The sequence below is a fragment of the Ambystoma mexicanum genome, chromosome 7p, assembly GCF_040938575.1.
Source record: "Ambystoma mexicanum isolate Mex_15411 chromosome 7p, UKY_AmexF1_1, whole genome shotgun sequence".
Taxonomy (NCBI): domain Eukaryota; kingdom Metazoa; phylum Chordata; class Amphibia; order Caudata; family Ambystomatidae; genus Ambystoma; species Ambystoma mexicanum.
The window spans coordinates 232694694-232720343 of record NC_090939.1 but is presented as its reverse complement, the minus strand read 5'-3'; the positions used below and the strand labels follow the sequence as shown (position 1 = coordinate 232720343).

At 44.6% G+C, this 25650-nt stretch overlaps 1 protein-coding gene across 2 annotated transcripts in view; it reads right to left on the bottom strand.

Moving 5' to 3' along the window:
- Nucleotides 1–25650, bottom strand: part of SETD4 (SET domain containing 4) — a 390795-nt gene that overhangs the window by 153941 nt on the left and 211204 nt on the right. For both annotated transcript variants that reach the window (XM_069636124.1, XM_069636125.1), the window contains exon 7: nt 14048–14222. In XM_069636124.1, coding sequence (XP_069492225.1) covers nt 14048–14222 — 175 coding nt within the window. The remainder of the gene's footprint in view (nt 1–14047; nt 14223–25650) is intronic.

Here is a 25650-nt window from a genome sequence, read left to right as displayed (position 1 = left end):
CGTGCATCTTTGCAAGAAAGGGTCTCAATAATAGAATAACCACTCGAAAGAAAAAATGAATTAAAGAAGAAGGAAATATTACACACCATTCTGACGCCCTGCAGGATTAATGTAAGGAATGCAAAGTTCCCTCATATGCCAGCTGACCCCATAATGAAAGTAAAATATTTGTATTCCAACATTATTTGATTTAAAAGGATTCCCCTTTAAAGTCTAAGACAAACATAACCAAGTACATTTGTCTGATGATAAAAGTCTAGTCATTCATCAATAACAAGAAAAGTGAATCAACATAACCGTACAGAACCTCGGAGGCCTGTACAGGTGTGGCTAACACATTTCAAGACCAGATGTTTGTTGAGAGTGTTGAGGGATGGAGGGAGAAGTGTTCAAGTTAAAAAATGTGACCAGATTCACGAAAACAGCAGACTCTACATCCACTAGTCAAGAAATTCAACGATTATATGCAGCAATTTTAGTTTATTCCCTTAACCATTTTGCTGTAGTTGGTATTTACGTTTTTTTCCCCAGGTGTAAAAAAAGCATAATTTAGCAACCATAATAGCAGTCGCCAGCCATCTCTGCCAATGAATGGCCAGGTTGACTATATTTGTAAAGTCATACAGCGTGACCAATTCAGGGTGATTTTCAGTGCGTTAACCATTATGTTGCTGAGATCTGCAAATGTATCAAACCAGTATTTGTCAAATTTGGGCAGGAACATACAATATGTTAGATGTTCGCATTATTTCCATTGTATCGTCAGCATCTATCAGAGATATCAACTTTAATCCTACTGAGTTTCACTGTTCACCAATGCCAATGTTGTGAAGTTTCAATAGAGTAAATGTTAAACATGTTTCACGTAGACCTTCACAATAATGAGAGTAGGCTTGCCACTTTCTTATATGGACAAGGGCAATTTACCCCTTTCTCCAATTTCTTGTTTAAAAGCGACTTGACAGTGCATTGTATGCCTCACCAATCAGGGATGCACAACAAGCCTAGACTATAGCTTTGGGTTCTCGCCATCTATAAAGTAACTTTGCATGTATGGAGCTCGATATGTGATATTTGTGTGAGATGTAGCCATTTTCAAAATACATTTTAGTTGCAAATATTGCCATTCATGCTTCTTTAGAAGTTTGAAATTATTCTGTAAAGTAGAGAAAAATAGTACTGTTAAAGTTTATCTATCTGCTATTTCCTAAATAGATTCAACACTTTTTAGCGACACAATCTGGTCAATAGAGCATGGTCTCCGCGATTCGCAGCTCATGACTCCGCCAAAGAGGGGCTTCAAGATGTAGAGAGGGGTTTATTTACAGTACCTTCTGTGATTTTCCTCAGCTATTGTGTGGTACATGCTAATATTCGATTGCAATTAAATGTTTTGTTTTCAAATACACTGACAAGATTAAGTAATGTGGTGCCAACCGGTCATTTCCTACAGTGAGCAACAGCAGTTTGTACTTAGCCATGGGAACATGATTGTATATGGAGCTGTATGGAAAGATGTACTCAAACTCAACATTTGTTAATGGTACCCATCCTCCTCCCCAGATGTGGCAGCCGGAAAAAGTGTTATGATATGATATAAGTAATTTATAACATGCCTGTACGCAAATGTTTCTAGGCGTGACAAGACAAGGAAGGGAAGCCAAAAGGAGGACAAAAACAATGCTCTAACTAGGCCTTGTGTCATTCAGATTGTTCAAGTGCGGGGGAGGGGGCTGATGGGAGAGTGCAACGTAACGCGTAAGTGCTGCCAGGGAAGTGGCTCGTAAGTGCAGGGAGTCAGGGGACTGTAGAGTTGCAGATACTGTCCCTAAGTGGTTGGGAGGCCCGTAAGCAGTGCAAGGGCAACTGGTTGTGCAAGAGACCGGTCTTGTAAGTTCAATGGGTGGCCAGGTAACCAGTTTGCACAGCAGACAGGAGCATCAGCTAGGTAGAGGGAGAGAGAAAGCGGAAGCGAAAAGAAAGGTCTTACGTTGCTTCCGGAACCTTAGGTGGTCCTGTTCAAGTTTGAGATCTACCCCCAACTCTCGGCCTGGAGAAGCATCTGACCCTCAGAGAGTTGGAGGTGGATGGGCGGAAAGCTTGAGAAGGAAGATGCTTAGGAAGAAAAAGTTGGAAGTAGTGTGGTCCCCATCCCCAGAAAGCCTTGTGGACGATGCAGAGGGTCTTGAACTTGATCCTTGCAGTCACAGGCAGCCAGTGGAGAGATTTCAGGGCTGCAGAGATAAGATCTCTGTGCTTGAGGCCAAGGACAAGTCTTGCAGTCCTTTTCTGGATTAGTTGTGGAAGGGGAAGAGTAGAGGCAGGCAGATTTAGAAAGAGGTTGTTGCAGTAGTCCAGCCTATAGAGAACCAGGGCTCTGGAGACAGTGAGCTTCTGGAGGAAAGCTAGAAAAGGAATACCTCTGAGGAGGTGCAGCTGATAGTGTGACTTCTTAGAGACGTCAGAGATGTGAAGAGAGAAGGAGAGGGTGGAGTCGAAGATGACGCCAAGGTTCTTAGCCTCACAGGAAGATGCAGGTAGAGGGCCCAGGGTGGGCTGCTAGAGTGAGAGAGGGATGGTGGTAGCATGTGTCCCAATGAGGAGGATCTCAGTCTTACTGACATTAAGGCAGAGATTGTTGGAAGCACAACATTCCTGAATTGAAGACAGTCAGGTATGACAGAAGGAGCAGAGGAGGCTGAGGGGAGCCTGAAGGAGAGCTAATTGTCATCCACTTAACACTGAAATTTAGAACAGAAGGGAGATATGCAGTGGGCCAGAGGTGCCAGATAGTGGTTAAAACAGGGAAAGAGGTTAGATCCCTAGGGAACACCACATGTAGAGAGAGAGATAGAAGAGAGGAAGGTCCCAATTTGGTCCTGGGAAGGTTGATCGGAGAGAAAGGAGGTCACCTAGGCTAGGGCCTGACCAGTGATACCCAGGTTGTCACAGATGATTGAGCAGGATGGTGTGGTTCACTGTGTCGAAAGCAAAGGATAGTCTTCACGGGTGTTCACGAGAGCAGTTTCCGTGCTTCTGGCTGCTCTGAAACCAGACTGGTGGTCATGGAGAAAACAAACAGATTCAGTATGTAGATTAAGCTGGGAGATGGCCAGCTTTTCCAGGATTTTGACCAGGAAAGGAATGATGGAGTCGGGCAGTAATTTGATGGAGAGGAAGGATCGGCAGAGAGCTTCTTAAGGAGGAGGTGCACAAGGGAGTGCTTAGGGGTGCGGGGGGGGGAGAGTTCCAGTCGCAAAAGAGCAATTGCAGAAATCGGCCAAGGCTGGAGCAAGAGTGGCAATGTGGTCCTTAATGGTTCTGGACAAGCAGGGGAGCACCTGCTTTGACAAGACTTTCATAGATCTGACTTGTCTAGAAACATTGTCGGGAGTGAACTGGGAGAAGGAGGAGAAAGGAAGAGGAGATACGGCCGGAGAGGGGCCTGGAGTGGTAGAGGGAGGAGAAGAGGAGAAAGAGGAAGAGGAGAGAGTGGACAGGATGTCCAGAGTTTTAGTGGTGAAATGAGATGCCAGAGCCGTGTAAAGGGACCTGGAGGGAACAGGAGAAGTGGAGACTGCAGTAGGATTGGCCAGCTCCTTGCAGATTTTGAAAATGTTGGCCGATTTCTTAGAGGCCGCAGAGATGCGGGTTTGGATGTCAAAGTCAGAAAGCCCCACACTTTAACAAAATAAACTCTATGGTGCAAAGGGTAAATTTACTGGTCTTCAAGTTCAAAATCCAACAAAATGTTTTTTTTCTCATGGACAAAATGTCACAGTTCTAGGGAGAACCTCCTTCCCTAGGTTCCTTGCATTTAACCTCCAGTTTCAAAAGAATCTGCAAGTTTCCAAGAGGACTTCCTCTCTCTCCTTAGCCAAAGGTTTTTCTTTACTTCTAGTTTCAAAGGCACCTTTCTCCACAGTGACCTTTCCTTCTCTTTATACACCTTTGTTCACAGTTGGCAATGTTATCGTTCCTTTTCCTTCTTCTGTTTTTACATCACAACCATAGCTCAAGGTTTCCAAGACACGATTTTCCTTGAGCAACATCATTAGAGTTCATAAATGGCTTTTCCTTGTCACAGTTTATACAACAGGCACATTTGTCTTCACCTGGTATCCTGCCAGGACTTTTAGATCTAAAACATTCAACGCTCTGTAGCATCAGGGGGGAAAGGACTCCCTTCCCCTGATGTTGGGTTCACTAACCAGCCAAGCACTGTCACTTGTTTTTGACAAATGTTGACAAGGTCAAATAGGATATTTTCTTCCCAAGGCCGCTGTAAGGAACTCATGGTGGCAACAGTAAAGACAGACACAAGTGATCACAGTTCAAGGGTGTTTATTAAACTGTAAAATCAGGGGGAAAAATGCCTAACCTACACCTAAATCTAAGATGGGAGCAAGCTTCGACCATCAAATGAAAAATAAGGCAGTCCTAAAAGGCCTATACTAAAAAAGAAACTATTGCCAAATCCTTACAACTAATTACAGAAAGAGTGTGGGATAGGGTTTTCAATAAAGAAAGAAGTGTTCACAAATAATAAGTCAGGATGTGATTGCCATGGGTCCCCCTTCCCCACATTTTGAGCATGGGACAAAGTGGATCTCCTGAGCATGGTACACGCTCGAGCTTTCCCAGCACAAGCCACAAGTTCCGTACCAGCAATCAGGTTCTTCGATGGTTAAGTCTCTTTTCAATAAAAAGTCTCTTGTCTTCAAGGGCCTGGTATATTAAACAAAGCAAACAAAAGTTCCTTAATAAATGAGCATTGGGGTATGACTTTCCGCCCCCAGGATCACCCTCGCTTGGGCTCGGTCCCCTAGGCTTCCCTTGATCGGGCTCAGGCTTTTCTTTTGAGATCTCCCTCTGTTGGGCTGGGATCCCAATGCCAAGGGGCAATACACTTCCCCTGGTCTTACAATACTTCTTGTATTCACGACTCTTAATGTCTTTTTAAACAGTTCTTCAGACTTCACCCCTTTTTGTCGGCCACCCTTTGCCGGGTTCACTCTTGCCAACTTTTGCAAAACAGTTAACTGTGGACATCCCTCGGTCGGGTTTACTCCTGTCAACACACTGTTCATAGGTACTTCAGGTCTCACCCCTTTTTGTTAGCATTCCTCTGCTGGGTTCACTCTTGCCAACCTTTGCTAAACAGTTTTCATGCGCTTATTTCACCAAGCAGGATTCATTTCCCTTTTCTTCACAATCATCTGTCAGTCAAAGACTTTCAACTGTACAGAGGATTTTACAAGACCCCTGTATGACCACTTTAACCTCTTTTCACCCTTTTCTCAAGGCCTTCTGGTTACGGTAGTTTCTACCATCTGGTAATCGCCCAGAGTTTCCTGCGTGAGCACCCATGTGGGGCCGGACTCCCACTCCTTCTCGCTGTAGACTCTAATGGGCCGTGCCCCTGAAGGGTAAGAAAACAAACTTTCCTGCTAGTCTAGTGAACTCAGTAGACTGAGTCCCTGGCTTTCCTCCTCAGCTGGCTGACTATCTCTCCCTCTGCTAGACCAGCCTCTCCTGGGGTCTGTGCAGGTTCAGCAGACTGAGCCCCAGCTCTCCTGGTCAGATGGGCAGCACCTACTCCTTCTGCTGGGCCAGTCTCTCCTTCTTTCCTCTGTCAGGGATTACACTGCCTCCAAGTAAGCATCCGGGTCTTCCCTTTTCTGGCTTTACTCTTTCCACATGGTTTGCCCTGGGAGGGCTTCTCTCACACTTCCTGAGTCTTTCCTTGCTTTTATATTGGCTTTGGCCAATAGGATTTTGGGAAAGGCTAGACCGCTGATAGTGGTTCTCATTATGAGTGATCATTGTTGCTCCTTGACCTCGTTCTCGTCTCTGTGGTTGGAAAGAGACTAGACTGCTGAAAGTGGTTCCCATTAAACGCGATCAAAATTCCTCCATTACTCTCCCTCGTCACAGTACTGAGAAAGTGATCTTCATTGAGGTGACTCTTTTTCTTCCTCATCCCCATACCTTTTGGGGGAATGGTAAGAGGGGAACAAATCATGAGTCTACTAGGGGAGGGATTGTTCTGGTTTAAGGTATTTTGACTGGCGGGAATACCACGTTCCATCTAGCAAGTCCACTTTACTCCTATTAGGAATGTCTGCCCCCACATGGTCCTCCCTCGAGCAGCCGCCCAGGGTTGGAATCAGGTAGCGGCTGCCCTTCCCTGGCCATATGGGGGCACTCTCCCAGAGCAAACAGTGGTGACATTGCTAGATTCATCACAGCTAGGAACAAATAAAGCGCTTGACAAACAAGGCTCAGTGGGAAAGAGAGGAAAGGTGGAAATACTCTGGGAAGAAGGAAGACAACCACAGGAGCTCACTGTTGAAGAGTCGGGAAGATACGCAATATACAAGTGTAATAAGAAATTTGATTTGAAACTGCCAAGTGAATGAAATAACAAGAGAAAGAAACCAGTCGAGAAAACACAGGAGAGGGGGATTCCTAACAGCCAAAATCTTACAAAACCTATGCAAGGTTGGATGTCAAGAACGTGAGACACCTGAAACCAAAGTAAAGACTGTGAGACCGTGGACCTCATTATAAGGTTGCCGGTCCGGTAAGAACGGTAGTAAGTTTTCCGGTACCGTTGTTACCAGACCGGCAAACTACGAGTTCTGCTCATGGGTGCCTTTCCGCCCACCAGGTCTGACCTGGCGGGCGTATCGGCACCCGCGAGAAGTCCTCGACGGTTGCACCCGCACCATTCATGAATGGTGCCGGTGCATCCAGCCTCCCCAATCCCATTGAGTCCAATGGGACTCAAATGGGAATGGGAGTGATAATTACCGGCACGCGGCAATGGGGATTTACCGGGACCACCGGGGCTGTAATGCCCCGGTAAGTCCTCATTGCGGGGTGCCAGTAAATTCATGACTCTGGCGGCAGTCTTGCCAGTATTTACAAGCATGGCTACCGCCAGACTCATAATGAGGCTCAGTATCTTCAGGAGAATCATTATAAGCATAACTTTAAAAAGAGTAAAATATCGATGAACAGTTGGAATGAGCTACAAGAGCTCATGAAGGAAACTCCAAGAGTGTCAGAGAAGATCCGCATAAGCGAAATATTTTATAAAACACAGACATTTTGTTTATTGACAATATAAGGGGCCAAGATAAAAACCCTTAGAGAAAGTTGCAGCCAAGAAGACACAAAGGGAAATGACTAGAAGATGAGAGACATTCTTTTGGCCGACGTTACTTTGTATTAGTGGCAAGGTCAGCCAGAGTAGGTTTAGGACTGAGGACATTTATTTTGGACTGCCTGATGACAGACGAGCACCTTTAGTTACTTTAGTAAGGCTGGGAAACCCCCCTAGCAATAGGGAGAGATATGCCTTTTCTTTATAATTTCATTAAAAGGAAGTCAATATGTCCAGAGTGTGTCCGACTCCTCCTTCCAACCTGTCACACTAAATTAAATTAAAGCAGCATTAAACTCCTTCAGTAATATTCCCTTATTATCCACCTCATTATAACATTTGGTCAAAAGAGGTACTAACATCATTTAACAAGATTTGTAGAAATATATAGGGAAGCCATTGTCATGTTTACGGGTGAACAAGGAGGCCGCTGTAAACAGTTCCGCCATCCTAGGAGACTTCAATAGTAGTTGCGGACGCAGGGCACCGCAGGAACTATCACTCGCAGCAGGTCAAGGCCCGGATGACATCACCAGGCCGGATGCACGCAACCAATGGCGTGACCCAGAAACCATTGCCAAAGCAGGTAACTAAAGGCAACAATCATTTAACACCACTTCTCAACTGGTGTTCTGCTAGTGGGAGCTGTGATGATCCTTCCGATAGCATCACTTCACCCCAAGTGGGAGCCCCTTTGCATAAGGCTAGGGAGGTAAGGCCACTAAGCAATAGTCCCCCTCTGGGTGGTAACGTGCAGGAGAATCTCATGGAGAGGGACTGCTCTCCTGGGGATAAGGACGTGATTGGGAGTTACAGCCCCTTTAAACCCCAAACCTGCGGGCTGTATATAATGGCCAAACCTTCTGCACATAGGCTCACGTCCAAAACCATGTGTTATTGTAAAATATCAAAACACCCTGATGTCATAGGTACATGGACGAAGAAGAGCTTGAGACTGCTACAATAGAATGGGATGAAGGCTCGATCAGCTGCTGTCAATTGGACTGACGTTGCGCTGGGGCCATCCCGCTATTTAAACTGAACTGCAAAGAAAGACTGTGTTCTTCGTCGTTTTCTTACCCGTCCAGCAAAGGCCCATGCAGTTTGGGTATTCTAAAAGCTGGTGTACATTCAGAAGGAGAATGCGGCGAGCAAGGAGGCTGTGTCAAAGCCCGTGAGGTTGAGCTTGGGCTTCGGGAGACTGCAGTGAGGCACGTCTCCATAAACCAAGAGACGAACAGCAGGACGGCCAAGAAGCATATTGCGAGTCGGTTGGGAACCGGCACAGTAAACTCAGAGTGACGGAAAGCTGGTGGCGCACCCTGTAGTGGGTGTACCATCCGGTCTGACAACAGTGCCGAGGCTGCCTACCATAGCTTACAGCAGATCTGCATAGGCCAATATGCATAGAGTACAAGAGACTGTGGTGGTGGCGTGACCTGTTGTGGGTAGACCAATCGGTCCGACAACTGCGTCAAGACCGCCAGCAACAATTGGCTGCCGAGAGAAGTAGGCAACAGAAGTAGCGTTAAAGAAAAAGTTGAAGCAGAGGGAGAGGACCCTCTGCCCCTGGTAAAACCAGTGAAAAGTTCCCTGGGAGAAGGTAACAGGAACATACAGAAGTCTGCGAGGCGGCCAGGAAGATCCGAAACTGTAAATTGTGAAGAAGCAGAGAAAGTTGTAAACCACAACATACCGCGACTCCCTGGCCAGTTCCACAAGAGTGTGGTGCTGGAGAGTCGAGAGGAACTCTGGGGAGCATCTTTGTCATCCCAGTGAGGGCAAGCAAAAGGGTATGAAGAAAGCTGAAGGTGTTATATTCTCATTGAAAGGACTACAAGTTCTGTTAAAGGAACATTGGGGGGGGGGGACTAGCTAGGAGAAGGGAGTCATTGTCCTAGATCCATGAAGATCTTGTAGGACTGTTTTGAAAAGCTTGAAACTTTGGCACCCAGGAAAAGGGAGTCATTCTCCTAGGTCACGATCAAAACCAGAACGTTAGTATTTCTTTATTGTAGTGACAGGGATGGCGTAGGAGCTTTTGACTGGGACGGTGCCTTTTGATTTGGACTTTCACAGACTTCCTGACTTCGTTTCTTTAGTTTAGGTAGGGCAACCCCATTAGAGTTAGGGTTAGATTAGTTTGTCTTTTCTTTGAATAAGAGTTCATGGCAACAGCTATGGCACCACTTGGTCAGTCTCGTCATTCCTTGTCGCCACAGAGCTCCGTTGCTGCCGACGAACTGCTTTTCTAAGTCAGTTTCTTCTGCCTCTGTCCCTTTTTCCAGATCTCTATCCTGGAATATCCACCTCATGTACACACTCCAGCCTTCTCCTATGCCTTTTTTCCAGCGGTTCATCCTTCCTTTCTTTGGACTGCTCTGTCGATTGTTTGAACTGCCGCCTTTGCTATTGGGAACTGTACTGTTATCATTTTTGGATTCTGGACTGTTTTCTTGGATTGTAACACTGGATTTGATATTGGTGATTTTCTCCTGAATTTGAACTCTTTGCTCCCAGACTTCGGTGTGCTTTGTGAACTGGACTGTGTGCCAGACCCGCTTTGGTGTCTTGGCTATGCATATTGAACTTCTACTGTGCCTATTCTGCTCTAATGAAACACGTATGTGTATGTACGTTCGGGTTGTTAAGGTATACCGGTATGACAGTATTCATACTGTGAAGTTCTTGTTATGCTAACAATAGCCTTCATTTACTTTATACCGCTTTATCGTCTGTTATCTCCTTTCCCTGTCAAAGGACAGTGATTTCCTATAAAGCAACAAGCCGAAGACAGCAGTGCTAATGCACTATAGGAATGTTAGTAAAATGGATTCACTAGAAAAAACATTGCTGGGTCTTCTCAAAACAGTGAGCTGGAAATAAATCTGCCTGTATTTTCTACTGGTAATTGTAACTCTTGAAAATGTAGTAGCAAGCACAGTGACATTTTTACTTTGGATTTAAAGCGTGCTTCCAGGACTACCCATTTACAAGTCTTATTTTTAAAAATGTATGTAATGTCATTCACCAACAGAAAGCTTTCGAAATATATGACACACAGAAATTCAAGTTCCACTAATTCACGATTCCTCTATGGACATGTGTTATCTATTGTAAAATAAAGGTTTGCTAAATTATGTTTTTTTAGCCACAATGTCATAGCATTGTTGTGTAACATTGGCTACCAGGTATCTATTGTTCATGAGGTTTTGTACAGCACCAAATGCTGTTTGTTCACGTCCCCGTTCTATTAGTATCGTTTCATGATTAGGTTTAGTCAAGTATTCTGAAGCGTGCCTCGAACTTGAGCAAAAGGTAGAACTGACTATGAGTAACTGGCCATTGGTTATATTAAATTAGCAATAATAAAAAACCTTAAAACATATGTCATTTTTGATTTTGCAATTATGATACTGCTTGACACAGTGGTCATGTAACAAGACAGTGGCTAAGAAAACATGCATGGCAGCATAGAGCAATGCACCTTCAATGTAAGAAATCTCCCAAAACATGAATACTTCAATTTAACAACTGATCGAGCCCGGAGCGCAATACCTCTCAGGCCTAAAACCTTTTACAGTAAAATTATGAAACAATGTGTTACTTGGTGTTGCATTTTACATACAATTGATATGATAGTGTTCGGATGAGTGGTTGAATTGTTCTTAACTGCAGCAAATAGCACCTTGTGATCTTGGAAGCACAATATATTCGGAGCTTTTATGTTCACAAGAAGGAAGGCAAGGCATTCAATACTGGCAGTTTGAAGGAGTCGCTAGGGCGCAGACATATGGTGCTTTCCTTCAGAAAGATGCATACTGAAGTTTGCAGGCCGGGATCCCATATGCCCTCAATTGATAAACCAAAGACAAAATCTTGTTCAAGGCAACCCATTGGTCTGTTCCTTAGCCTTTCTATACTGTCCCTCAGACAAAGTCACTCTTGAGTTGGTTTATAAGAACATCGTCTATGTATAGCATGCAAAGCTGTAGTACAATGCCAGGGAAAAGAAACAACCCCAATAATATTTCAGTTGGGTGATCGATCAATCGGTGCTGGTAAAGAAGTATTCCAATGAACACTTGTTAATTGTAATGGGTAAACACTTGCTACTGTTTACATTGATATAAAAGGTGTAGCCCTAAAACTGGACTGGTCACCGAGAAGGAATCCAATCCAAAATAACCGCATTTACCATACACACGTTTTTTTTATAATTGGGACCCCAACATATAGAGACATTTTTGTGTCCAGTAGTCCTTTCTCCAATAGATACAACAAATCAAAGTAAACAGAGTGAACAAAGCCTAAACAATAACTTGGTGATTTGTGTTGCTCGCTGAATCTGTGAGACTGAAGATCTGTTTTTACCAACATGTGGTTACCATAAGGGGAATTTAAAATGCTTGCTCAAAACCCTAACAGCGGTCTACTATCAGCTTAACAGTAGGTTATAATACTGCTGCAAAATCAATATCATGTCATGCCCGATTCCACATCCTACTGCCAGCAAACAGGGATCTCTCAGAGAGCAGAGTGTCTGAAGGTAAGATACTCTATAAGTGTGATTTTACTCATTGTATACCTTGGCTCCTTCCGAACAGTCATGGAGAGAGCCTGGTGTCATTCCTCCTGACCTTTTGTCCAAGTCCAAAGTGAGGAGATATCTCCAAATCCTACACTTCGAAGTTGGGAGGAAAGTCATACCCTCTTTGAGGAACTCTTTTAGGAGCTGTCTAAGTTGCCTGGACAGGTGACAGCCATTATCCCCTAGTGATTTTATAACTGCTAACTCACGTGGATGACAGATGAGGGCTCCATTTTCTGCTACCAATATTTCTGGGACACAAAAGGATCCTTAGGGCCTCATTACACGGTAGGCGATGGACCAAGGTGCTAACAGCACCTTGGTCCATGCCGGTAAAATACCGGCACCGCCTTGGTGGAAAGGGGAATTACCGCCCTATTCCAAGGTTGGCGGGACGGTAATTCCCCCTTCCACCATTGCCCTTCCCCATTCCCATTTTTGCCCCATAGGGCATAATGGGAATGGGGAAGGTGCTAATTACGGTACTGCAAATTTGCGGTGCCGTAATTAGCACCAAGGTCCCTTAGCGGGTTGGTTTTTAACGCCTGCTAAAAGCAGGCGTTAAAGTACCTACCCGCTAAGGGACCTCGTAGTAAGGCGGTAAGGGTTAACGGTCACCGGTACCATTACCGGTGACCGTTAACCCTTACCGCCTACCGTGTAATGAGGCCCATACTATTTGTTAAGCTAATATGTTAAAAGGTGATCCACTTTTTCCCTTTGTTCACAGTTCCTTATTTAAAGCAAAGAAGGGTGTATTCTGCTTGATTCATGTAGTAAATTTAGATCATAAATGCCTTCGGTTCATTTTCAAAGTAACATACGTCTTGTAGCGAGTGTACATGTCAAATTCTTTCACATTCACCTCTAACCTAACTGATTCCTTTTCGTTGCATCTTTTGCGAGTGGAGGCTTCTTGCCACACTATTCCCCTTAAAAATGCTTTGTTCGTGGCCCACTACATACCTTTGAGGGGGCAGTGGGCCTCATTATAGGTTTGAAAATCCGGTGGGATACCACCCAACTGTATACTGTTACCGGCACCTGCTCTGCCGGAATTTTCAGCAGATTACAGGTGCCGGCAGGGTAGGTTAATCCCCATTACATGGAGTCCCAGGATTGCCGTTTTTTCTCCAGCTCTTGGCTGGAGGTAAATCAGGCCACCCCACCTGAAAACGTGTAGTTTGGCGGTGCAGCAAAAGTGGCGGTAACAGAATTACTGCCACTTTTTTCCTGCACCGCCATCCTTGTAATGAGGCCCAGTATCTTCATTTACCTCCAGAAACTCTCAGATTTTGTTTAAGAAGTACTTTAGCAGCTGGATGCCTGTAATGACTAATATTGATTCTCCATCTGCCATTGGCCGGTCGCGGAGTGGAAAGGAATATTTTCATTAGTATCGGGGCATGATTAGATATGCTCACAGGAAGGATTATGTAGTCCAACAACGCATGTATTATGGAATCTGAGGCGAGACAATAATCATGCCTTGCACTGGTACCACATCTGCAGAAGGAGTATATTATGTTTTAGACACCAGGGTTCAATTAAGCAATGATCTTTCATACTATCCACCTAAACCCCCCCTCCTCTCAATCCCCCGCCTCTGCTGTCCCTGTGAGCTACTAGGTCTGGCCTCCCCAACCAATCTAACATTGGATCTATTGCAAGGTTCCAATCACCCCACAAGATCACTGAAATGTTGCCAATATCAGCTAACAACCTATCGCAATAAGAAGAGAAACCAACCTTTGAACCTTTTAGGGCATATATTGATCCCACTGCTAGTTTCACTGAACCTATACACACCTTGTTCCGGATAAGGCGGTCTTTCCCATCTTTGTCAAATTTTGAGTAAAATGTAAAAGAGAATTTCTTCCTGGATTCTGCAGGTGCACAATTGTAGAGTACTCAACCCACCCAGTCCCTCTGAAGCTCTGCCACCTCCTCCATGGTGAGATTAGTCTCTTGAATGAACGCCACATTTGACCTCTTAGTCTTCAAATACGTCAATACTTTTTTCCTCAAGACAGGTATTTCGGCAGGAGCCGAATAGCAAGAAAGTATTAGTCTGGAGCCAAATAGCTTTTTTCAACCAGTATTCGGCTGCACACTTACTCGAACCAGAAGTTTGGTAAACCTTTATTAGGTATACAATCTTTTCAGACCTTATTAGATAGTGATCACCACTCATGAAATGAACTATTAATTACATGTTGCAAGCGGGCATGCCTTAGTATAGCCAAAACATTACAAATGTCATCCCAGCAAAGCGGGTATCATACCTGTAGGGACATAAACTACACTGTGTGGATTCTGACTGACAACAAATCCATATTCAAGGAGCAATCGCTGGTTATCATGAGGTCCATAACAAATGAAGACTTGCTCAAACTTCCTACAGCTTGAGCCTGCTGTAATTTCATAACATCTACTTCTTTGATTGAAAGCAGCATTGACCTAAATAAGCAAAGAAATCAGGTGAGAAGTTATTCATCTGCGCAGGTAGAGCAACATAACAGAATTTCAAACAACAATGTCACACAGCAGCGAGAGAAATAAAGTGTGCCATTTTATTTAGGATTTGGAATGTGGTCACATAGTAAAGGACAAGTTGTGATAATAGTTCAGGTGATATCAGTAAAGTTAGACACTGTATGCTCTGTCTCTCTGCCTGGTCTACCAGTGTGAGAAATGCTGCTTGGCCTGATCAGAGAGTTAAAAAGAGGCAAATGGGAAAGTTGACTCTTGTACTGCTGTCCCAGGTTGCCTCCCTGCTGGGATGTCCTGTGCCGCAGAGGGGTGTTGGAGTTACTTCTCTGAAAGAAAGAGAGCTAAGGATTACCAGTATAAGATCCAATATTGTGAAAATCTTTGTATTTCTTGTTCCAGGGAGGCTTCCACTTCATACAGAATCATGGAAGATTTTAGTGTAAGTAAATGTGAACAGGTAGAAGGCAATATATCCATCCAAATGGAAAATATTGTGGGAGATTGTCCAAACATCTATCCAGTAGTTTTTTTTCTAAAATGAATGAGCGGTAGTCCATATGGATACACTACAGGTGTGGGTGGATCAATTCAGGAGCAGTAATTTGTCTTAGCATTGCATTTTAGGATACAAAACACTATCCAATGAGAAGCAGTGGCCATATAACTGCAGGTAGCATAACAACCAGATGTAACAGTTTTACCAGTGGATTGATGCCTTTACAACTTATAATATTCTAGGTGTAACGCCAGTGTCCTAGAAACATCAGTGTTACGAGTGCATCTTTTTTGGATCAATGAAGCAGGCAACATAATGTTTTTACGTGGTGGTAGGCATAGTGCTAGCTACCTGCATAACTTCAACAGCTCCATAACAGCATGGTCGTATAATGAGCAGCATAATACCTAGGTCAACTGGACTATTTAACAACTCTATCTGTTTTTTTACCGAAATATGTACCTACCTCATCTACCGAACGCAATGCATGACGTTTTATATGCAGTTTACATTACAAAATGTAGATTACATAGCAAATCATGCCACATATATTGTAACTAGCTATGATGCATGCCATCATCCATGCGTTATGTTAAAGAGTTTCAGATGTATAAGCACTGCATTCTCGAAGGCCTGATAGACCCTTCACCAAGCGTAATGAGCACTGGCAAAGACAATAGACAGACAATGGGTCTGGAAAGAGTTTATAGATGGATTGAAGGATGGATAGTCAAGTATAATTGTGAAGATGGAAAATGAATGGAAGGGTCGTTGAGTGTAATTGCGTAGATGGATTTCTTTGTGTGGATGAATGTGATTAGGAAAGGCGCATGTGTGGGCCTATTTGTGTGAATGGGCAATAAAGATGGATAGGTCGGATTCTATTGATGGTTGTGTGCGATTGACAAATGGGTGACACTGCGAGAGTGCGTAGGTATGAATGATTGGATTATACATGAAATTGGATGGATAGATGAGTGCAATTAGGTAGGTGTATTGTGTGACTGCATCTAAACAGTCATCCATCTAATCAAACCCATTCAAAGTGATGTCTTGGTGGGGTTGTGTGATGGGTGCATGGGCGTTAATGTGCGGCCCCTGTATGTGAACGTGTTGATTGTAAGATGAGTGAGACAGGATGGATGGGTGCAAATGGATAGATGGGTGTTTTTTAACTCATTAAACAGTTACAATTTCTTGGGACTCAAGAAATGCAACATACGACTACATGGTCACGAAAGGCATAGAAGGCATGGCAAGCACAAAAGACAAAGGATGCAAAAATGCACAAAAGGCATAACGGGCACAAAGCCATGGGGGCAAACACGGCACACAAGGCATACAAAACATAAGAGGAAGAAAAGAGCTTGGAAATTGCCTTTGTTCTAAGCTGCATTAAGTGTCCTGCCCAGGCCCGCCACCACCAGGGACATGCAACACCAGCATCTATAACATTGAACCACCAAAAAAAACCACTGGACACGCTATTGCCTGAGGGCGTTGGTGAGTAGGGGGTTAACGGCTGCCTTTAGATGGCTGTGATACAGGAATGGTCGTTAATGGCAAATGTAAGTCATTTTGTGTTGTAGAGGAGAGATTGGGAGCTTGGACAACTCCTGGGAGGCTAGCACACTTGCACGAAGATGTGCTGCTGCGCTGTGCAGCTGATTGCTTAGGCCTGAAAGACAGTCTAATAGCATTTCATACAGAATTCATCTTACTTCTAAGCGCTGTACTAATAGAGGTTATCACTAGTCACATTGATGGTACTCAATTTATCAACCTTGGAAAACAGGCTCAATCTGCCCTCTATTGACACTACCATTCACCCTCCCGCAAATGACAACCATTAAAGGCAAGCCCTGCAGTTTAACACGCTGCTCGACCGAGGGAGGCCGAGTGCCACTTCACAAATCAAGAGGCCAGCACATTTTAATTGTAAATGTACAGATAGCTACATTCACTTCAACTCATTTTCTCCATTTTCTAAAATATTCCAGAGGTAATGCTTCACATCTTTCAGTCCTTAGATTTATTTTATTTACAGGTTTTGTTTTAGTTGCCAAGCATTCATTGAACGTTCCACGGTAAAAATGTTTCTTTACTATCACTCGTCTTTCTCTTCATTTGGAAAGTAAGGCAGTAAATCTCCCTCTGCGCACTATCCACTGAGAGAGACTGAGTGAAGGAGTTTTCATTGGTGGCACACAGTGTGGGGAAAGGTTCAGCAGAAAAGCTTTCAGGCTGCGGCCACAAGCAGATCATCAGGTGGCATGTGCTCATTGCACACTGACAACAAGCTGCATCAGTGGCCCTGCAGTACAAGCCACGATACGTCTCAGGGCATCTCCCGAAGTTAACGCTGCCACCTTCATTCTGTAAGGCACTCTTTATGGTCTCCCGCTTCCAGTCCTAGATCCTCCTCGTCCTTCCTTCCTTCCTTCCAGTTCTTGTAGTCCTCGTTTCTGGCCCTTGTTCCCAGCTCTGTGCCCTTTGTGTTACTCTGGACTGTACTAAACCCGGTACCAAGGATATTCCTTCTTTCGGAGCAGATCACCTCAATGCCTGAAGTCATGGTCACGCCATCCAGTCTTAGAGGTTTTCTCTGCCTATGCGTTCTCCTCCAATAGACACTCTCAGCCCGGCCTCCCTCTTGGCACTCAGTGTTCCAGTGTCACTCATTGTCACAGTGGAGGCCCAGGAAGGCAGCCTTAGCTTCGTCACCCCTCCAGACTGACAGGAGGTCAGGCAAATCTACCACTAGTCATTTCCTATTTTAAATGCTCTGCGATTAATAAAGAAACAAGTTAAAAAGATAATTGACAGACCCACCCCTGTGCCGCTCTGGTCCTTTGCTTTTTGCTTAAAATGCAAAATGAAAAAAAAGATGAAGGGCAGCAAAGCTATTTCATTGCTATCTCAGAAACATGTCTTTGTGTGCATGGAATGTGAACAGCGGACTGCCCAAATGGCCCTCGAGGCAGGGGTAGTGACAGCAGCGCACAGCTTGCACTTCCTTACTGCGGGTGTGCCCTATGTGGCTACCGCCAAGGCATTGCTTTTGGTTTCCCTGGCACCAGGATCTGGGGAAGATCATTTTTGCCAAATCTCGAGTCCATAGGGTGGGAGTTCTGTGCAAATCCAGCCCAATTCCTGAAATAACACCTAAAATTCAAGAGACTATTCAGTTTCTCCTGCGCAATGTATACATTATTAATATTCTTAGTGGGCACTTGTGTGTGTCTGAGTGTGGAGGTGTGTGTCTGAGTGTGTGTTAGTGTGTGTGTGTGTTTACGCATGTTTGTTGAATATGTGTCAAATTTCAAAGATGAGCCAAGCAGGCAAACATCCATCATTACAAAGTGGCATTGCCTGGTCACAACTGGCAGGAATCGCCATGTGCATACATATAGACATCCCTAGTAGAGAGGAAGCAGAGGGCCTGAACCCTGTTTTTCCATCCAAGTCATGCATGCTGGAGTTCAGCTCTGTCCGCTTATGTGTAGAGGCAGGAGGCAGCATGCCTCCATGAACATTATTCCATGGTCAAATGATGACCGGGAATAATGAGCATCGCACAGATTCTTTGTATGCCCAAGTGATCCTACGGACACGCCGTGTGGCTCTGATCACCTACCCACACTAGCACTTGGCAACATTTGAATGAAGGCTGCAGGATAATTGTGCATACAGAAGCTGCACAACCTACAGTCGCCATGGCAGACACAGTGGATGAGCTACGCTAACCTTAGACTCCCTCTCTTTCTGCTTCAAGTGCCTGAGTCGTCCTGGAAAAGATAGAGAGGGCAATAAATAGGGAGAAGCAATTTTGAAATTTGGCAGCTTCATCATGGTGGCGGCCGTTCTCCTGCACTCCCCAGTGGCTTCCTCACTGGAAAAAAACTCTTCAGATGGATGTTGCATCCACAGTCCCCATCATGGACTGCATGTTATTGTGCCTGTTCCCCACAGCGGTCTATTTGTCAAGCTGGAGAGAGCGCTGGCGCGCGTACCTGATCTCAAGGCCTGATGAACAGGATCCGCCACAATTTTCTTGAATACCAGAACCCTAGAGGGGTAGTGTAGAAGGTATCTTCTACACTACCCCTCTAGGGTTCTGATGCAAGAAGACTTGTCCTGAGCTCCCTGCCTGTCCAGTAGAGCCCTGTAACTGCCTACCCATACAAATACCTAGGTGGCAGGATACAAGACACGTCTTCTTGCACCACGGAAAGGAGTCCCCAATATTAACGTGGGGCAAAAACAGTACAAGGCACTGAAACCGGGAATCCAGATGTAAATCTACAAAGGAGCTGGCCTAAATACCAACAGCGGCAAGCAAAGAGGCAGGGAGCTCAGAGCAAGAAGAGGAAAGAAGGCAAGGCAGCCTTACAAGGCAATAATAGAACAGACAAGAATCACAGGACATGAACTGGTAGCAGGCAAGGAAACACCCAGAATGGATGCATGGACAAAAGGAAGGCAGAGAAACAGGATTGGGACAACAAGACTGTAGAGACGCACCGACCTGCATTTTACTTCCTGTTTATATGCCTGTGGAACCGAGGTTGTTAGCAGGTGCTTAGCGACTCCATGCAGAACATATGGATGCGTTTGCCTGACTTGTCCATGACATGCTGGCAACATCCAGACAAACACGGCGCGCCCTGCAGCTATTCACTCCCAACGATTAGATGTTCTGTGGCGCTGATAAGAAATGAAAGAAGGCCGCTGCAGCGCAAACCGAAGCAAACCTGCAGTGGCCCAGGTAAGAGACGCAATGCTGAGGAAACTGGCAGTGCATGCGCCAGCAGGGATATAACTGCCAGGCTCCAGGGCCTCACCCCGAGAGGACCAGGGTGTTACACGCCAACGTAGCACTATGCTAAACTTGAGGTCCTGGTGCAAGGAGCGCTCTTATCGAACTATGGTTTTAAAAGTGTGTGTGTGTGTTTTACATATCTGTAATCGTCTTTCTGATGCTTGTATCTGCTTAGATTCACATGCTTTGCATAGGGCGACATTTAGTGGTTGGTGTAGAGTATTACATGACTTCTTTTGAATTCGAAAAGGAATGTCAACGGGGCGTGTTTATAATACTTTCCCTACTGTGATGTGTACCGTACCCATTAATGTTCAAGGGTCAAGGTGGCATGAAGTTATTATGAAGCATTCAGTAAAAGGTGTACATTGCCTATATACCTTCTACTCCCAACGAGGTGATGAAGGGTAGGCACATGTGAATCTAAGCAGATACAAGCATCAGAAAGTCAATTACAGGTATGTAATATTTGTCTTCTGAGGCTTGTGGGTCTGCTTGGATTCACATGCTTTGCATAGACTACCGAGCAGTACCAGGAGAAAGAGGTGGGTTGTTAGAAGGAACAAAGGCAAAGTTTAAACACCGCCTGTCAGATTTAAGAGTCATTCCTTGCCTCTGTGTCAACATAGTAATGTTGAGTGAAGGTGTGAACTGAACTCCATGTAGCTGCTCTACAGATTGCCTCCAAAGGTACATTTGTAATGAAGGCCAATGTAGCACCTGTATAGAGTGTGCTCGAGGTGAAAAGGGTAGTTTTCTTGATGGATAACTTGTAACACTGCTGTAACATTTTACTATCCATTTAGAAATAGCTGCCTTTGAACCCGGGTCTCCTGCTGTTCTGGCAGATAGGGAAACAAAGAATTGGTCCGTTTTCCTGATTGGCATTGTCTTGTTGAGGTCGTACATGACAGCTCTCCTAACATGTTGTGTATGGAGGGCCATCTCGCTAGAGTTCTGGGGGTCCTGAAGAAACGCTGGCAGTTCAATGGATTGATTGACATGGAATTTAGAGATGAACTTTGGCGCGAAGCGTGGGTGCGTTCTTAAAACAACGTTGTTTTTAGGTATTGTGACAAAAGGCTCTGTCACAGACAATGCCTTGAGCTCCCTTACCCTTCTTAAGAAAGTGATAGTTATAAGAAAAGTGGCTTTGTAAGTGAGATCATTGAGGCTTGCCTTATGTATAGGCTCAAACGTTGGAACCATGAACTTGCTTAGAGCATTGTTTAAATCCCATCCAGGGGGTGGATTTGCCATAGGAGGATATAGTCTTTTGACTCCTTCCATGAAGGTGTCCATGACTGGAATCTTCCACCGTGTTTATGTTTATTTAGTTTATATAGTGCTTTAAGCCAAAGTGCTTTACATTATAACAACAAGTACAAAAATGGTAGAAGCAGGTTAACAATCATGATACAAACAACGATTTACTATGTAGAAGAGTTTCCTTGGGAGTGGAGGTGAGGGATCAGAGAGAGGGAAGGGAGAGGAGGTAGAAAGGAAGAGGAGCAATAAAGTCAGATATGTGATATAAGGTCAAGTGGATGATAGAAGGGAGGGGAAGGTAAGGTATGAAGGACAGGGAGATGGAGAGGAGAGATGGTCAAGGGTTAAGGGGGGGAGTGAAGACGAAGGGCTATCAAGGAGGTGCAGAAGGAGGTGTAGGTGGGGATGGTGCGGATAGAGAGAGGTAAGGAGTTCCAGTGTAGGGGGGCCAAGAGCTGAAAGGAACAGAAGCGAGAGGCTGCACATGGTGACGGGGTACCGTGAGCTAGAAGAGGTCAGCAGAGCGGAGAGGACAAGAGGGAGTGTAGAATGAGAGAAGAGAAGAGAGCAAGGTCGTGGAGTGATTTGAAGACCAGACAGAGGAATTGGAATTCAAGTTGGGAGGGGAAGGAAAGCCAGCCAAGTTGAGAGAGTGAGGAGGAAATAGAGTCGTGCGGGCCGAGAAGACAGAGAGTACGGATAGAGGAGTGGTAGATGGATTTGAGGGGCGGGGTCAGATGAGAGGCAGGAAGTCCGAAGAGGAGAGAAGCCATGAAACCTGGCTTTGTGATGTTGTCTATGCACATAGTGCAATCAAATAGAAATTTAAAGAATTAAAGATCAGCCCTGAGCTCAACAAATGAAGTAGATAGGGTACAATAGGAGATGGCGAACAATCAATTGGGTTTAAATTTTACTGTTTTACACCATTCCACATATTGTTTCCATTTGTTAAAGTAGCAGTGTCTAGTGTTTACTTTATGAGATTCCGTTAGAATTTCTATGCATCTGCTAGGTAAATTAAGGTGGCTGAACTCTAAGACTTCATGAGCCAAGCTGCTAAATTGGTCGTTGGAGGATGTAAATAAAGGGTTGCCCCTTGATCTGTGACAACATGTTGTATGGACTGGGTAGCTTCATTTGTGGGCAAATTGACATCCTGAGAAGCATACCATGTTTAACGTGCCCACATGGGAGCAACTGGGATCATTGTTACGTGTTCCTGATGCATCTTGTGGAATATTCTGTTCAGGAGTGGCATTGGGGGATACACGTATGCAAATACCCCTGAGCATCTGATCTACAGTGAGTTCCCTGTGGACCTCCCTCTGCAGGAACCTAAATCTCCAGGTCCCTGCAGAAGGGGTCCACCAAGAACTCACTCTGGATCAGCTCGGTGAGGGGTATTTGTCCATATGCCCTCCAATACGTCTTCTACAAAGAGAGGACCTTCTCTCGAGAGAGGAGTGTCAGGTTCTCCATCCAGAGGTCAAGACACTCAACCTTCACGCATGTTTCTGAGCGGTTGAGATATAAGGATTGGGACACCCTGGATGACATAATGGAGATTTTGCTTTTGGCCAGAAGGCCAGCAACAAAATCCTTATACCGCTGCCATTGGAACTAGTTCTGCAGTTGGTGTAGGGTAACGGATGTGGACCCTTTTCAATTCGATAAACCTACGGTGTTATCTTTTGTGTTACATTTAGCAAATCTGGGGCTCCAGATTGGAACAATTAAGGGTTATCTGGCAGCGCTTTCCATATTCAACCGCATCTCGGAAGAGACATTATATTTCAAAATACCGTTAATAACTCCTACACCTTTCTAAGACCCAACTTGGGACCTTAATTTGGTTTTAAAGTTTTTGATATGTTCTTCTTTTGACCCACTCCATTCCTGTCCATTGAGGTACTTAACGTTCAACACTATTTTGTTGGTTGCGATAACATCAGCCCGAAGGGTGAGTGAGTTACAGGCCTTATCCTGTAAACCGCTGTTTACCACCTTTTACAAGGATAAGGTTGTTCTTAATGTCAAACCCTCATTCGTACCTAAAATTGTATCGTATTACCATTTGGCACAGAAACCTGTGCTTCCAACCTTCTATCCACCAATTTATCCCGGCAAGGAAGAGGAAAGAATTCATAGACTCGACCCAAGGAGAGCTCTAAGCTTTTATATTTCAAAAATGGCAAAATTACGCCAGCATGACCAACCCTTCAATGGATATACAGGAAATAAGCTACGTCTGTCAGTAACCAAACAAACCTTATCCAGATGGATAATACTGGCTATTTCAGAGTGTTAGAAGCTAGCTGGAAAAGATCCCCAGTAAGCTTAAGGGCTAATTCTACTAGGGGGATTGGCAACTTCCTCTGCCTTTCAGAGGGGTGTTCCGATAAAGGATATCTGCGAAGCAGCTACCTGGTCTACTATCCACACTTTTACAAGACATTATTTTCTAGATACTTCTAACAGTGAGGGAAGATTTGGGAAGGCAGTTCTATGCTCCATTCTTGAAAAGTAAACAAAAAATTCATACACCCTCCTCCAAAAATGTAATACCACTTTGGGAGTTTATCATAAAATGAGGAATACATGGTAGGACACAATCCATTCGAAGAACAAGTTAATTACCCATGGTAACATACTTTTGATTGGATGTTCCTCATCGACCCTCCCAACCTACCCCACTGTAGAATTTCCAGGCATTACACTTTGCGCACTTTTAAAGTCTGATAAATAAAAGGCACTTAATAATGTCGGTAATTCTGCCTATGGGTGGCATAAAAACAGAACTGAAGCCAACAGGCGCTGCATGTGGTATATATACTTGACGATGACGTCAACCGAGATGGAAGCCCTCGAGGGACATCGGGTCGACCGTTTTGACGCACAGCGCCCTCTGCCGAGAATACTTTTTTCCCGAAGTAGCTGAAGCTGGAAACAAAGATATCCTAAAATGAGGAATATGTGGGGGGAACCTCCAATCAAAAAAACGTTAGCACGGGTAAGTAACTTGGTCTTCCCTGCTAGATGATGCTCAAAAGCTTGTAGTGCTTTGTACAATGCAAGCAACATCAACAACACTGATGCACTTCTTTGCTCGTGTCTGTGTCCACCTGCCTCCCCAGTCTGAAAGTGATGCGTTTGTTGTGACTGTGACGTGTGTTGGCGGACTGGCAAATGGCTTTCCTTTTGCAAAGTTCTCTTCTGTAGACCACTGAAGTGCCGACACCACTGAGAAATATCCACTAGATCATCCCAATTGCCTTGTGCCTGCGACTATTGTTTTGTGAACCATTCTTGTACTGAACGCATGTGTAGCCTTGTATGTGGCACAATGAAGATGTATGATGCCTTCATACCAAGACGGCGCATGACCTTCCTGACTTATCTGCCAACCGACTATATAACATGGAATTTGATGTCGAATATTTTGAACCCTCTCGCTGGAGGGGGAAGACTAAAGTGTCTCCTGTTTGAATTACTGCCCATAGAAACTGTTTCACCTGACTGCGAACTAGGCTTGACCTTTGACACAGAACCCTAGTTGATGTAGAAGGTTAATTGTCTTCTGCGTATGTTGTTGTCATACCTGTGGTGTGTCTCTTGTTATGAGTCAGTCATCCAGATAAGGGTACAATGTAATTGATTGCTTGTGTGGGTGTGCTGCTACTACTGCTAGGACCTTTGTAAAGACACAAGAGGCTGCTGCAATCCCGAAAGACACTACTTTAAATCTTAGGTACTAGATGTGCTGGCAACATTGAAATATGAAAGTATGCATCTTTCATATCCCGTGTCCCATGAAGTCTCCCCTTTTGAACAACGGAATGACTTCCTGTAATGTTGTCATTCTGAATTTATGAGGTTTGACATATGTGTTTGCCGGTCTGAAATCGAGTACTGGATGTTTTGGTCTTCTAAATACAGTGAATAAATACCCTTGTTTACCTCCAACGGGATGAGCTCTGTGGCTCCTTTCTGCAGCAGAGCTTCTATTTCTGCCTGGAGAATTTGTGGGTGTTCGTGAGACATTTTCCTGTATCTTATTGTGTGATCACGTGGTAGTTGTATGAATTCCACACAGTATCCATCTTTCACAGTTGACAATAGTCACTTGTTTGATGTGATCCCCTTCCATACATGGGCAGAAGTGTTGTGCGGCCCCCTACCAGTGTGACATGGGAGGGGACCTGAAGCAGAGAGTCATGGTTTGGTGGGAGTAGCAGAATGTCTAGCGGTTTGGCCTCTACCCTTGCTACACCCTCACCTGAACTGCCCGTGAAAAGACGATTGGGATGGATACAGGTAATTGCCACTGTTTCGGGTACAAAGAGCTGGAGCCAGCTTCTGATGTATAGGTTGACGGAGATGAGCATCTTGCTTATCCCTGACCACAAAAGGTTACGGCAGTTGCCATATGACCCCCTTTGCTGAAAGGGTCTATTTGCAATTTGTCCAAGGGTCTTAAGTGTTTCATGTTCTTTCTTGGAGGTTTCGAGGGCATCATCTACTGCATTGCCGAACAGGACATTATCCTCAACTGGCATGTTAATTAGCATGGCCTGAGTCTCTGGTTTAAACCCAGAATGTTTAAGTGTTCCCTCTGCCACTACCCTAACTAGCTGCATTTGTAGCGTCAAGAATATTCTTTATAATGGCATTTGCTCTCTGCTTGCCTTCAGAAAAGGTCTTACGAATTTCAGTCTGTAGAGGCTCGTGGACTCCGCTAACCTAGTCTTCCACCTGCTCTTATTGGGTTCTATTAAAACGGACCACGAGGGTGGTATTATTAGTGA